This window comes from Prionailurus viverrinus, chromosome A3 (genome assembly GCF_022837055.1).
Source record: "Prionailurus viverrinus isolate Anna chromosome A3, UM_Priviv_1.0, whole genome shotgun sequence".
Taxonomy (NCBI): Eukaryota; Metazoa; Chordata; class Mammalia; order Carnivora; family Felidae; genus Prionailurus; species Prionailurus viverrinus.
Genome location: NC_062563.1, coordinates 103,176,037 through 103,191,698, shown reverse-complemented (window position 1 = coordinate 103,191,698; position 15,662 = coordinate 103,176,037). Strand labels below are relative to the sequence as shown.

Sequence of the window (15,662 nt, the reverse complement as noted above, 5' to 3'; positions counted from 1 at the left end):
TGGTCCTGGGCAGGAAGTGTGAAATCCTTTGGCTTGGTTTCAAGCATCATGCATGTTGATGTTAACCCCCAGCACCCAGAGATACTGATTTCTGTATGTGAACTGATTTTCTTCTTTGTCTTAGCTTACTTTCCAAAACTTGGCCTGCTCACACTCATGGAAGTTTCCTGTTCCTTCTTCCCTGACAACTTTTCTGGATTTAACCACTGGTCTGCTTCAGAAGGGACTACCAACTCCCCACTTCCTAGCTATGTAAACTCACTACTCAGGCTCCTCCTATTTTGCCCTCTTCTATTGTTGTTCAGTCCCTGCAGGCTACTTGTTGAGTAGGCTACATCTGCAATTCCTATTTCTTTCTTTCTTTTTTTTTAAAGTTTTAATTTTTTAGTGTTTATTTTTGGGGCGCCTGGGTGGCTCAGTCGGTTAAGCGGCCGACTTCGGCTCAGGTCATGATCTTGTGGTCCGTGAGTTCGAGCCCCGTGTCGGGCTCTGTGCTGATGGCTCAGAGCCTGGAGCCTGTTTTGGATTCTGTGTCTCCCTCTCTCTGACCACCCCCCCCCCCCCCCCATTCATGCTCTGTCTCTCTCTGTCAAAAAAATAAAGTTAAAAAAAAAATTAAAAAAAAAATGTTTATTTTTGAGAGACAGAGTGTGATGGGGGAGGGGCAGAGAGAGAGGGAGACACAGAATCCAAAGCAGGCTCCAGGCTCTGAGCTGTCAGCACAGAGCCTGATGCAGGGCTTGAACCCATGGACCACCAGATCCTGACCTGAGCCGAAGTTGGAGGTTTAACCAACTGAGCCACCCAGGTGCCCCTGCAACTCCTATTTCTTATTCAACCATTTTGTTTCAATATCTTTTTAAAAAATAAATTATTTTCAAGTATCCAAAAAATTACAGAGAATAATTTATAACACCTGTATATACCACCCAGCTCTACCAAGTCTTAGTACTTGTAGTATTTGCTTCTAATCTGTTTTATAGGGTTGTAGCTAAAAATTACTCAGAAGCCATTATTTATGGCCTATGTCCTGACTGAGTATTCCTGATGGTCAATATGCTTAATCATCTAAAACTGCAAAATCATGGATATAAAGCAAAGTACCTTCGGTCCTCTGCTGTGATCTTCTTCTTAATATTTGGATTAGTTTGGGTCCCATTTGGGACTCTTCCTCCATGTATGGTTTTGTTACCAGCTTGAGTTTTGGGAGCTGTCTTATTGAGAAAATCGTTCTGGGGAAGAGTCTTTTTCAACTTGGTGTCCAAAATCTGTGCTTTTTGTTGACAGCTCTTGCTGCATTTATTCCCATTGGTTCCATTTGCTGTTATGTTAGGGGTGCTTGGAACGACTGAATTGAAACTGCCAACTATCAAATTAGGCCTTTGACTTATGGCTTTTGATTTTTGTAGTGCACATGATGTCCGAGGTCTACAACAAGGTTGAGTGGATTTCTGATCTTGCCTAGTGTTTGGATGTCTGTTGTTACAGCCTCCCGGAAGCACACTAGGGCATGTCCGGGGTTTGGTTTGTTTTACTTTCTGTTCAGTAACAGTGTGTGACTGTACCTTAGTTTCATTTGGTCTTTCGTATTTACCCCTATTAACCTTTATATCCTTTATGTCCTTGACCACTGGTTTCCTTGATGCTTGAGTCCTACTAAGGGTCTGAACGTAGTGATAGGGAGCCGTCTTTGGGAGTTTTTCTCCTGGTCTTGCAAGGTTTGTTCCTCTAGAGAGTTGCTGTGACTTTACTGGTGGAATCCTAATTTGTGTTTTTCCAACAAATTGTTTATTAACTCGGTCTTTCAGAAAAGCACTATTCCCAGAACTTTTGCCCAAGGCTTGTTTAGGAGCCAAACTGCTCTTGGTTTGATTATAAGACTTAGTCTTTGGCTTACATATTGTCCATAATTCAGGATTTGACTTCCTTTCAGAGTCTAGTAAGGTTTGGGGCAAGTTTTCTTTGTTTATCTCTTTTAGAAAGCTATCTAAGGATTCATTTTCAACATGGTTACAGTCCACAGAGTCTGCACACTTAGTATTTCCTTGATCTGCTACCTGCTGCTTTGCAGTTTTCAGTTCCTGTATATTAAGTGATCCCATAGTTTCTGTAGGCAGTTCGCCAGTAGTGGATGATCCCTCTTCATGGTGTTGTTGACGATTGCTGGAAGGCTTAGAGTTTAAGTTAGAAGAAATACATCCTGAAGTCAGCCTTTTGCCCAGAAGTTTTGGTGGCTCCGACTTTGGCTTCTGGGATCCTGGGCCTTTGGCAGGTCGGGGCTGGAGTTCAGTGCTGATGGGTCTTGTAGCTTTGACAGGCAAAGCAACATAATTGGTAACATTCTTTTTGGGTACAATAGTCTAAAAAGACAAAGAAAAATATCAAAAAGTAAATTTTATAACAATAGTTCATTGCTTTTAAAATAAAAAAAAAATAGTTATTTTACTTAGAATTTCATTGAAGAAAGCCGAATCTGGGAAATAAAGTCTCGCTAATAGATGATCTTTATAATTTGAACTCCTATTAGAAATATATCAGAATATTTTAGCTTGATAGAATTAAGCAGAGATGCAGTGAACATATAAAAATTGCTGTTTAAAAAACAAATTTGCCTCAATTGAACAAGTACTTGCTGGATGCTCATTATGTCTCAAATGAAGTGTCCTTCTAGGGACTCTGGAAAAATACATACATAATAAACTTATGTTAGGGTGTCTCTCAACTTCCTCCTAGTAGTAGAGTGTATTGCTATACTTTTTTTTTTTTTTTTACACAACATTACCTTTGTAAAGGTCACAGTGTAACTCAAGAACCTTGTTTTGTCCCTGGATATCAGTGGCAAGGATAGGTAAGTGGTAGATGCTGGGAGGCCGGAGACACTTTGGAGCAGTTTTCAATTAAATCTAATATCTTAGTAGAAAGTCGTATTTGTAAAGTCAGGACAGGGTTTTAAGGTTAGATTCTACATTATTAACAAGTAAATGTTTCAGCCATGTGATTTAATCTTGGATAAGAAAGGCAGGGATAGATTATAGAGAACTTCAAAAACAAGGGAGGGGAGTTTAGAATTGATATGGTAGGGGCGCCTGGGTGGCTTAGTTGGTTAAGCGTCCGACTTCGGCTCAGGTCATGATCTCATGGTTTGTAAGTTCGAGCCCCACTCTGGGCTCTGTGCTAACAGCTCAGAGTCTGGAGCCTGCTTTGGATTTTGTTTCTCATTCTCTCTCTGCTCCTCTCCCACTTGTGCTCTGTCTCTCTCTGTCTCTCAAAACTAAATGAATGTAAAAAAAAAATTAAAGAATTGATATGATAGATAATAGGAGCAAGCCACTGTGGATTCTAGAGCATTTGCATCGAAAACAAGTATTCAGAAAGGAGAATTTGGCAGAGATTTGTAGATTATACTTCTCTAGGGGAAGATATGGGAGTGATAGAGTTACCACTCTTTATTTTTGATTTGGTAATATTGTTGAGAATTACTATGTGAACTTTGTGAGTGTGTAAAGAAAGTCTGTAACCAGAACCATGTGGCATTAAGGGCAAAGAGATGTTCACTCTAGAATGGTATGTGTAGGGCAGTGTTGCTGGGGTGAAATAGGGGAGGGTTAGAAGTGGGAGCCAGAGAGATGGATGGTATATGCACATGGCTATAGCTGGGTTACTCCTTGAGCCCCAACAATTACATCCACCCCTGATCCCTCCATTATTGCTTACTGAAGAGGCAGGGATATGGTATCAATGTTTCCAAACATATGCTATTCCTTAGTTGTTCTCTTTTTTTTAATTGAGATATAATTTGCATCGCCTAGAATTCATCATTTTTATTTATTTATTCATTCATTCATTCATTCATTCATTCATTCATTTGTTTGAGAGCGCAAGCGAGGGGAAAAAGAGCAGAGGGAGAGAGAGAGGATCTTAAGCAGGCTCCGTGCTCAGCATGGAGCCTGATGTGGGGCTTGATTCCATGATACTGGGATCATAACCTGAGCTGAAATTGAGAGTGGGACACTCGATTGACTGAGCCACCCAGGTGATCCTAGAATTCACCATTTTAAAGTGTATAATTCAGTGGGTTTTAGTATATTCACCAGGCTGTATAACCATCATCACTGTCTAGTTCCAGAATATTTTCATTACCCTAGAAAGAAATCCTATACCTGTTAAAAGTCACTCCTCATTTCCCTCTCCCTACAAACTGTGGCAAACACTAAAACCTCCTTTCTGTTTCTATAGATTTGCCTATTTTGGACATTTCGTGTAATGGGATCATACAGCATGTGGCCTTTTGTTTCTGGCTTCTTTCACTTAGCATAATGTTTTTGGGACTTACCCATATTGTAGGATGTATCAGTCTTTGCCACTTTATTTTTCAATAATAAAGTTTATTATTTATTTTTTAAAATCTTTTTTTTTACAGTTTATTTATTATAAAAAAATGTTGCTATCAACATTTGTTATAAGCTTTTGTGTGAACATGTGTTTTCAATTCTCTTGGGTATATACCTAGGAATGAAATTGCTGGGTCCTATGGTTAACTCCTGTGTTTAACTTCCGAGGAACTTCTAAGCTGTTTTCCAAAGTGGCTGTCGCATTTTACCTTCCACTAACATTGTATAAGGGTTCTAATGTCTCCACATCCTCCCTAATCCTTGTTATGCCTTTTTTGATTTATGCCCATCCTAGTAAGTATGCAGTGGTATTTCATTGTGGTTTTTATTTGCATTTCCCTCATGGTAATGATATGGAGCATCTTTTCACGTCCTTATTGGCCATTTGTATATCTTCTTTGGAGAAATGTCCATTCGGATCTTTTGTCCATGTTATTATTATTATGATTATTATTATGATTATCCTTTGTCCATTTTAAAGTTGGGTTGTTTTTTAATTGTTGAGCTGCAAGGGTTTGTTATATATCCTGGATAGTAGGTCCTTATCATATATATGACTTGCAAGTATTTTCTCTTTTGTTCAGTTTTTATATCTTTATTTTAGATTAGCTTGGCCTTGCTAATTTATTGTAAGTGGTAGAACTGGTCTGCAGTTTTAAGTACTACATTGAGAGAAAACCTAGGCTTAGAAGAGTCATTTGGCTGACAGAAGAGCCAGCAATCAGTATGCAAATACAGACCATTAAGGTCAGAATTTTACTTTATTATTATTATAAGATTTTATTTTTAGGTTGTCTCTGCACCCACTATGAGGCTTGAACCTATAACCCTGACATCAAGAGTATCATGTTCTACCGACTGAGCCAGCCAGGTGCCCCCAAGGTTGGAATTTTAGAGATCATTAAGTTGAGCCCCTTCACTTGAGAGGGAAAGTGAGTTGCCCAAGGTCAGGCAGGGTGTTAGAGGCAGTGCTGGAGCTAGAACTTCAGTCTCTGAACTCCTGGTCTCTGACAACTTACCTCAGAATTGATGGATCAAAATGATAAAAAAATTAAAGAATGTACAAGAAGGAACAATCGATTCAAATTGAATTTGGTCACTTTATTCTGGACATATGAAGCCAGGGGAGGGAGAAAATATACAACATACAATATATGACAAGGGTTTAAATCAAGACAGACTTACTGAATGTATACTAGGCACAGTGCCAGACTCTAAGGGGACGCAAAGATGAGAAGAGAAGACACCTGTCCCTGAGGAGTGCTAATAGAAAAGATACATGCACAAAAAATGATGATATGATCAAATAAGGGCTATCGTAGGCCTGGGAGAAATTGTAGAGCTTATCTCATCAGTGTTGTTTTTTTTTTTTTTAATTTTTTTTTAACATTTATTTATTTTTGAGACAGAGAGACAGAGCATGAACGGGGGAGGGTCAGAGAGAGGGAGACACAGAATCTGAAACGGGCTCCAGGCTCTGAGCTGTCAGCACAGAGCCCAATGCGGGGCTCGAACCCACGGACCGTGAGATCATGACCTGAGCCGAAGTCGGCCGCCCAACCGACTGAGTCACCCAGGCGCCCCACTGAGCCACCCAGGTGCCCCTCATCAGTGTTTTTCAAGCATTTTTGTTCATACATGCCCAAAATAATTTTGACAAACTCTGTACCCTTTCATACTTTTTAGAGTTAACATCTAAAGTTTTTCATTGTTAGTTTAAATAGTTGCAAAAGATGCAATTTCAGGCACACAGTCAATATTGACATCTTAAGATAAAATGAAATTTGATACTATAATCCCTTTAAAAAATTGTACAAACATACTTCTTTAAAATTGAAAATGTAACATGTTTCCTTTATTCTCTTGGTATATTTTCATTCCAGTTCACCACAAAATTTCTTTCCTAGATTTTTGTGCTTGGCAGTATATAGTTCATTACCCTATCATACTTCTCAACAAATATGCATATGTTTATAAATTTATCTTATTTGTATTTGCCATAACTAGAAATAATTCAGCAAAAGAAGATAAATGTTACTGATTTTGACCACTAATTATTATTATTATTATTTTTTAAAAGTTTATTTATTTTAAGAGAGAAAGAGAGAGAGAGCGTGTGTCAGGGAGGGGCAGAGAGAGAGGGAGATGGAGAATCCCAAGCAAGCTTCATGCTGTCAGCACAGAGTCCAATGTGGGGCTTGAACTCACAACCATGAGATCACGACGTGAGCTGAAACCAAGAGTCAGACCCTCAACTGACTCACCCAGGCACCCTGATCACTAATCATTAAACATGAAAAGGAAAATATTTTTTCATAAAGAAATAGAAATGTATCTCTTAATGAGTTGGTTGGAGCTCCCATCCCTATAATTAGTTTATGTATTCATTGGGAGACATTTGTTGCTGGAATGAGACAGAGGTTTGCATCAATTTTATTCCTTTTTCTTTTTAAATAAAAACATTGAGAAAATTTGTTCACATTACTAAGTAGATGGGTTAGTATCCAGAATACATAAAGAACATTTACAACTCAACATCAAAAAAACAAATATTCCAATTAAAAAATGGGCAGAAGGTATGAACAGACATTTCTCCAAAGAAGACACATGGCCAACAGACACATGAAAAGATGTTCAATATCACTCATCATCAGGGAAATGCAAATCAAAGCCACAGTGAGATATCATCTCAACCTGTCAGAATGGCTAACATAAAACAAAACAAAACAAAACACAACAAACAACAAGTGTTGGTGAGGACGTGGAAAGAAAGGAAACTTCATACACTGTTGGTGGGAATGCAAACTGGTGCAGCCACTGTGGAAGTCAGTACGGAGGTTCCTCAAAAAATTAAAAATAGAATTACCATATGATCCAGTAATCACACAACTGGGTATTTACTCAAAGAATATGAAACCACTCATTCAATAGGATATATGCACCCCTATGTTTATTGCAGCATAAATTCCAAAGCCAAATTATGGAAGCAGTCCAGTGTCCATCAATAGATGAATGGATAAAGAAGTGTATATAAATATAATGCAGCCATAAAAAAGAAAGAGATCTTGCCATTTGCAACGTGGATGGATCTAGAGAGTATAATGCTAAGCAAAATAAGTCAGTCAGAGAAAGACAAATGCCATCTGATTTCACTCATATGTGGAATTTAAGAAACAAAACAAAGGAAAAAAAAGACAAACCAAAAAAAACAGACTCTTAACTACAGACAGCAAACAGACGGTTAATGAAGGGAGGACAGTGTAAGGAGGGAATGGGTGAAATAGGTGAAGATTAAGAGTACACTTGGCTTAATGAGCACTGAGTAATATACAGAATGGCTGAATCACTATATCGCATACCTGAAACTAATTTAACACTGTATATTAACTATACTGGAATTAAAATTTAAAAAATAAGTTCATGAGAATAGAAGATGTTTTGTCACAGCCAGTAAGTAGTAGTCAATTCTTTGAACTCATCTAGAGGCATATGCTAAAAATCACAGTGATCTCTCAGCAAAAAATTATTTTTAATGTTCTACTAGATGACAATGTTGAGTGCAAAGAACTGGAAGCCACCTGAATTGAAAAAGACTTTCTCAACATCGACACCATTATTTCACTATTGTCCCTTGACGTTGTACTCTGTAGGCATTCCCATCTCAGGGCAAAGCATCATATTGAGATTAGGGATGAAGGGTGAGTGGTTTGTCTAAAACAGCAGAGAAAGAAAGAACCGAAAAATGGTAGAAGGATGATATTGACAAGGGAGGTGGGAAAGGAGAAACTGTATGTGAGGCACATTCTACAAATCAATTTTAGGCAAAAGTGTATGTGGAAGTTGAGGACCTGGAAGCTGATTCTGTTAAACTGTGAACCTATTGGAGATACTTTATGTACCTCCAGAGGAACATATATCCCAGTCTGTAGACATTTCTAAATGTATTTCAGTGTATACTAACTCAATCTCTTCAAACAACTCTATGAGATATCTCCTATTATTTCCATTTTACAGATAAAGTTCAATAATTTGCCCAAGGTCATTTAGCTGGAAAATGAAGGAGTTAGCATTTGGACGTAGGCAGTTTTTAACAATTATACATTACTATTTCTCAGTAAATTTAAGAGCATGGCTCCAAGGAATCCTTTCAAATCTTGGTTCAATATGTTAGAACTGCCAGAGACGAACAGAAAATGAAAAACCTTGTGTGTTTCTTTAAGTAGAAGCACTGCAGTAAGAGTGTGCTGGAAAAACTTTGTTCAAGTCTTAAGTCTGACTCTTACCGGTTATATAATTTTGGCAAAGTACTCAATCTCCTTGAGCCTCAGTCCTCTCATTTGTAAAATGAGAATAACATTAATGATATGTATCTTCTGGGAAGGGTGTCACAACGTCCTGTTTTTCACAAGATAGTTTTTATTTATGGCTGTTGGCCCAACATAACAGTACCTCCTTTTACTCTCAAAGGTAAATGGACATTAAATCATAAGGCCACCTTTCTTATAGGGTTGTTTTGATTATTAATTATGATGTTGTGTATAAAGTATCTTGCCCAGTATCCGGATAATAAGCACTCAAATGTTAGCTATTACAATTAGGTATAAACATGTTTTATAAATTGTAAGGCATTATACAATTGTCATGATGACTATTATTTGCCTAGTCCTTTTAGCTCCTCCTATTTCATAATTGCCTTTCCCACTTAATTTTTATCTTCACAACTGGGTAAAAAAGATAGTTAGGTATACAGTATTGTCAGCTTCTAGAGAAGCCTCTGGGAACTCTGAATGAGGTTTTTTGTTTTGTTTTGTTTTTCCTTTAAGATTTGCATGCTACACTAACTCAATCTGCATAAAGTGGAAGTCTAACCCAGTGACTCCCAACTGTTCACATCATGATGTACCAATTTTGCCTTATATACCTTTTCTTTCCTTCACAGGGTCTAATGATGTTATACGCAGCCTTTCAGAAGGCTAAATTCTCCCATTTAAACCTTGGGAATTTGAGAATACTATTCTATCCATAATCTAGCTGCATTGAACCGTTTGGGAAGCATATCTTGTTAAGTAGCTTGGAAGATACAATAAGATGGTCCCTTTTAATGACTACAGAGCCATTTAACTTCATGGCAGCATACCAAAGTGGTTAAGATCACAGGTTCTCACTCTGTCATGTAATAACTATGTGACCTTGGGGAGTTACTCAACCTTTCTGTGACTCAGTTCCCTCATCTGTAATATGGGGCTACTAAGTACCTACCTCATAAGGTTGTAAGGAGTCAATAAGTTAATGTAATGCTAGATGCATAGTAAATATTCCATTAATGTTAGTTATTAAGAGGACCAATGTGCACTTGAGAATTTTTTTTGATTAACAAAGCCGAACTATAATATGCTGTACTTTTCAAAAAGTGGTTCTGTCTCTTACTAAACCAAATTGATCTTTTATTTATGAGAAATATCTTTGCATAACATAGTCTTTAGGTTGCAAACATCTTTGTTATTTTTATTATTAATCATCTAAAATGATTATTATTTAAAAGACTAATTTCTACTTACAGATTTAGAAGGTGGAGGATTCAGACAATTATTCTTGGCTTTTAGGTAAGGCCTGTAAAAGACAAAATAAGATTAATTCTTAGTCCAGAAGGATTAGCAAGGCTTGGGAAGTATAGTAATTAAAATTTATTATGATTATGGGGCACCTGGGTGGCTCAGTCGGTTAAGCGTCCGACTTCGGCTCAGGTCATGATCTCATGGTCCGTGAGTTCAAGCCCTGCATCGGGCTCTGTGCTGACAGCTCAGAGCCTGGAGCCTGCTTCGGATTCTGTGTCTCCCTCTCTCTCTGACCCTCCCCTGTTTATGCTCTGTCTCTCTGTCTCAAAAATAAACATTAAAAAAATTTTTTTTTAATTTATTATGATTAGAATTTTAAATCATTGGAATTTCTGTAGATAGTAAAATATTTCAAAATTATATCCAATAGTCTCATTATCCCTTCGTTAGTCCCACTATTCTATTCCTCAGACTACACCACTCTTACCCATGTTTTAGTAATCATTTTCAGAGATGTCCCACGCATAAATATAGCATTCTAACTAGATTAATGAAATGTAGGTGTTTTCTTCATATTTGCATAGTCTTGTTCATTCGAACTACAATCCTTGAACAAGTGCAATGTGCCAGGCACTAGAGATACAATGTCAAATAAGGTAATTAACAGCTTCTTTAAAAAGTTTAAGTGTCTTCAGATAATGAATATTCAGAAGTGAAAAAAGAGATACAACTAAAAACACAGGAGCGCATATGAAATCTAGCCAGTGAGACAGAAAATGTAAAAAGGCATAGGAAAATAGAGGAGCATTTAGAATGATTCAATCTGCATGGATCAAAAATAATTCACACTAACAGGGACTTTGATCATGACTTGCTGTTAGTTTCCCCCATCTTGAACATAAACCCTGGAGATGCAGGGGCCTCTTTGTTTTGTTAAGCACCAGATCTCCAGAACCAAGAGTGACTGATACATTACAGGTATTAAATAAGTATTTGTTGAAAAAATGAATCAGATTTATTGAATCAAGGAAACAGAGTTAAAACCCCAAAGTAAAAGGAAACTAAAATATAGGGTCCAAGCTAGCTTTGTAAAGATTCATTTCCAAATAGAAATTTAGCAACACGCCAGGGGGAGAATATATCAATGCTAAGCAAGAGGGACTAGTAACACCACTACAGTAGCAAGATGTTGACAAAAGACAAAAGTGAACAGTCCTATTCTGTCCACCTCAAGAGTAAGTGCTAAGAGAATGACCACAGAGGTCAGGCTGGAGGATGCTGGTGTGCAGCTATGGAGGACTGATTATAACTGGCTCTCCTGCTTTAGCAAGGAACAACAGAACCACGGTCACGCAACTCTTAGACCTTTTCTAGCCTTCATGAGAACCACTTTCCCAGGGGGGGAAAAAAAAAAAAAGCAGGGACAGGGACAGAAAAAGTACTGTAGGTAATACTGTGGACCTTCTCCTCTTCCCTTTAGAGACTGCCACAATAATAGTGCTTTAGTCTTGCCAGTGTACTAGATACTGGCCAGGGTTTTTGTCATGTCTGGACCAACATACCCTTTCCTGAGTTATCACAGGATCTCAGTGCAGTCTGAGTAGACTACACACAAAAGGGCAATGTTTTGAAAGGCTTTAAATTGCTATGAGCAACCAGGGCAACAAAACTTGCATAACTGGGTGAGACACACTCACTTGGTGTTTTGGCACTTCAGTTTTCCCTTGGCTGCTAGGTACTCCTGGAGCTTTCTCTGCCGCTCTTCTGCAAAACAGGCAAGCCAACAAAAAACAGAACTTTAGCTGGAGATTTTAACCAGGTCATCTATCTTCTAAAAGATGGTACTTTTCTATACTGCTTTTGGCTTTGGATCATATATGATAAAGTCCCTCGTCCCATAAGTTTGCCTCCAAGTTAATGTCCACATCAACAACATCATTTGTATGCTGCGTCCTACACTGAGCTCTTCACACTTACATTGCTTTCTTTAATCCGCACAACAATTTTCTTAGGTATTTTACAGTCTGAAATCTAAAGAGGGTAAATGATATGCCCAAAGTTACCCAGCCAGTATGTAGCAAAGCTAGGATCTGAAACTAGGTTTATCCAGTGTCAGAGCCCTTGCTCACGGCCACTGTTCCAGCTACAACATATTATGCTTTACATGAAGAAATCTATTACTGGCTCACCTGAGCTGGTGAACCAGGCTTGGTCTTATTAATTATGTTTTTTCTGACAGGGATGATGAATTTTGCCCACAAACCCTTACGTGGTTTCCTTTGGGCCTCAGGCCAAAATAGGCCAGGTTAGGGGTTCATGGAAAACATCTATTGTATGGCTGACTTTCTAATAAGCAAGGCATTTGTGAGGGGATGAAAATTCAGTATTTCTGTCTTGAGGAAGTTTCAGTGTAGTAGTGGGGATAAAATAAACACAACAATAATTACAATGTAAGGCAAAAACTAGGTACCATAAGAAAGCGTCAAAGAGAGAATTATGGGATTTCAGAGGCAGGGACTGAGTGAGGGGAATAGGTGGTTGGAAAAAGCTAAAATTTAATAATGGCAAAAAGAAGGGGTGCCTGGGTGGCTCAGTTGTTTAAGTTTCCAACTTGGGCTCAGGTCATGCATGATCTCAAGGCTTGCGGGTTTGGGCCGGTATTGGGCTCTGTGCTGACAGCTCAGAGCCTGGAGCCTGCCTCGGATTCTGTGTCTCCCTCCCCTGCTCACACTATCTTTCTCTCCTTCAAAAATAAATAAACGTTAAAAAGAAATTTTAAAAAAATAATGGCAAAAAAAAGCTATAAGTGTGCAAAATTACTCTTAATTTGATCTAAACTGCGGTGCTGTGTGTTTTGATATCTGGCTCTGATGATTCCCTAGGAGACAGCTTTGAGAATTAAGCATTTTACGCCATGCCAGGCAGTGTAGAGAGCAGGGACTGACAGACCAGGTTGGAAACCCAGCTCTGTGACTTCTAGCAAGTTAGCAAACCTTGCTGCCTCTGGACCTATAAAAATGGAGACAGAAATGCCCAACTTTAAGAGCTATTATGTAAAGCACCTAGGTCAGTGCCCAGGACCTAGCAGTCAGTCAACAGGTATTATTACTGAAACTATCAAAACACTGTCTGCACTGGGGAGCAGGTGGTGTCTGAGTAGTATTTGGAAAGATAGCTAAGGCCTCTAGGTACATTTAAGAGATCAGGAAACCCAGGACCCTCAGCTCTCAGTGCAAATTTAACCATCAACTCCCAGTGCCTCCTGTTAGGGTCAGACCCAGCCTCTTGGTAGCTGTCAAAGCTCAGGACGCAGCACAGAGGACCACGCCCAGGCTCTGGATCCAAATCTGGATCGCGGCAGGAGCGGTTGGCTTCCTTCTGGAAGTGCGACCCGGGAAAGGGGCCTCAGGTTCTCTACCTAAACGAGGTGACAATGACATCTCCTTGCAGAGCTGCTCCAGGAATTATTGGCAAGATGCCTCTGAGGCATCTGGCCCCGCATCCACTCTCCTCTAGCCCCGGCCAGATAGATGTCTCACCCTGGGCCAGGGCCGGGGCTCCCGCCAGCTCTCCCTGGACGGGAAACACCCAGGCGATGACCGAGGCAGACAGGCGAATGTTTCCATCCGCGAAAAAAACTCACTTGGTGGCCTCCTTTCTTCCCCGCCCTTGCTTGAGCGCCTGGGAGACGCGGGGGTCCACGGTCATACTCACCGGCAGCTGCGGACGGTCGCGGTGGCACCATGACTCCTCCGCGACAGTTTTTCTTCAAAACCCGCGCCTGGAGCTACGGCTGGAACACGGCGCGTCCGCTCGCTCTCATTGGCTCCCGTGGGTTTGAAACCCGCCAGTCGGAAGCAGGGGAGGGCGGGACAAAAGGAAATAGACGCCTTGCGGTTGGCTCTGCCCTTTGATTGGAAGAACGTGCGGCTCCCGGGGCATAAAAGACGGCTGGTGGGACCTGCGACACACTGGCTGGTCCTTTCAGAGGAGCGGTGGGAGGGGCGGTTGTGGAGTCGGTCACGGAAACCTGCTTGGCCCGCGTAGACAGGACCGCCCTACTCCTCTCAGACCCTAAGGTTCACAGGAGCTCTGAAAAAACAAGGTAAACCCCAAATCTGATGAATTCGGGTGTCCACACCAGTATATTAGCTCTACGTGTGAAAGTTCTCATGCATCTAAAAGCCCTAAGTTAGTTCTTAGTACTGCAGGGTGGCTGCTGTTTTTAACTGGTAAAATATCTGTCACAGAAGTTACCATTTTAACCCTTTTTAAGTGTACAGTCCGATGGCATTAAGTACATTCACAATGTTGTACAACCCTCACCACCGTCCACGTCCTGAACTTGGTCATCCTGCCAAATAGAAGCACAATACCCATGAAATGGGAACTCCCCCTTGCCTCCTCCCCTCAGGCCCTGGCAAGTACCATTTCACTGTCTATGTGTGATTCTGGTTACTCTAGGAACCCCATTTAAGTGGAATCGTCCGGTACTTGTGTTTCTGTGGCTTATTTCACTTAGCATTAAATTCTCAAGGTTCATCCATGTTGTAGCATGTGGCAAGAATTCCTCCCCAAATTCTTTCCTTTCTAAGGCTGGATAATACTCCATTGTATGCATTGCGTGTACCAAGTTTTCGTTTATCCATTCATCTGTGGGCTGCTTCCACCCCTTAACTGTTGTGAATATCGCTGCTGTGAACATGGGGGTGCAGCTGCCTGTGGAAATTTCTGCTTTCAGTACTCTGGGGGTAGATATATCTAGAAGCAATATTGTTGGATTATATGGTAATTCTATTTTTAACTTTGGGGGAAGTGCCACACTGCTTTCAAGGTGGCTGCTTTTTATTATATATTTTTTATTTGACCTCATCAGCTGGGTATATGCCTAACCGAGAAAGGGATGAGGGGGGCAGGCCCAGTCTTCCTGAGTCATTAGACATACCTCATTCTTCTTATTTCAGCCCTAAAACATTTTCTTTCAAAGCCTGCCCCCTGTTTTGACTCTTCCCTGGTTTCATGAAGCAATCTGGGGAATGTTTCTGACATTCTGCATGTCAGGGTTCCTCTTTCCTGGATGCTGGTGAAATGTTCTGGGCCAGCTATGGGTAAAGAGAGACAGCTATGTCTGGGCCTCTGTTTGCCATGTTTGCTTCACCGGTTGGGTACTCAGCTGGGCATGAAGCGATTGCAGCAGTTCTTTGACCCCAAATGGGGAGTTTAGCAGGGAGCCATACTGGGGTTCCTGGATTTATGCATTTTGACATTTATATTACCTGTATACAAATATGCTTAAAATAGGACACCTATCAATTATTTTAGTGAAAATTCTGGACTCTTTGTCTAGGACCATGAGTCCACCTAATGGTTAACTCTAGCAGCTGGGCAAGAGCGTTTGTGGTTAATGAGTAAGAAAGGGGCTCCTGTTATCTTGACTGATCTCTACTCAATGCTAGAGTATCCTACAGATCCCAGGTAGGTATTGCATCTTTGCAGGAACCCTGCTGGTGTCAGGGAGCCGCCTTACGTTATTGGAAAGCCCTGATTATTATGAAACTTTCTTTAAAATGGGCTCAGGGGCGCCTGAGTGGCTCAGTTGGTTAAGCGTCTGACTCTTGATTTGGGCTCAGGTCCTGATCTCATGGTTTGTGAGTTCGAGCCCTGTGTCAGGCTCTGTGCTGAGAGTGCAGAGCCTGCTTGGGATTCTCTCTCTCCC

General features: G+C 40.3%; 1 protein-coding gene across 2 annotated transcripts in view; it reads right to left on the bottom strand.

Annotated features, from left to right (window-relative positions):
* Window positions 1–13,775, bottom strand: part of CKAP2L (cytoskeleton associated protein 2 like) — a 28,922-nt gene extending 15,147 nt beyond the window's left edge. Inside the window, exons 1-4 of one of the 2 annotated variants that reach the window (XM_047853229.1) lie at window positions 13,661–13,775; window positions 11,644–11,710; window positions 9,950–10,001; window positions 1,105–2,360 (exon numbers count right to left, since the gene is read on the bottom strand). In XM_047853229.1, coding sequence (XP_047709185.1) covers window positions 1,105–2,360; window positions 9,950–10,001; window positions 11,644–11,710; window positions 13,661–13,691 — 1,406 coding nt within the window. In that variant the 5' untranslated portion in view covers window positions 13,692–13,775. Of the gene's footprint in view, window positions 1–1,104; window positions 2,361–9,949; window positions 10,002–11,643; window positions 11,711–13,589; window positions 13,633–13,660 lie in introns of those variants that run through there. The other variant, XM_047853231.1, reaches the window with a different exon arrangement.
* Between the last annotated feature and the right edge of the window lie 1,887 nt (window positions 13,776–15,662).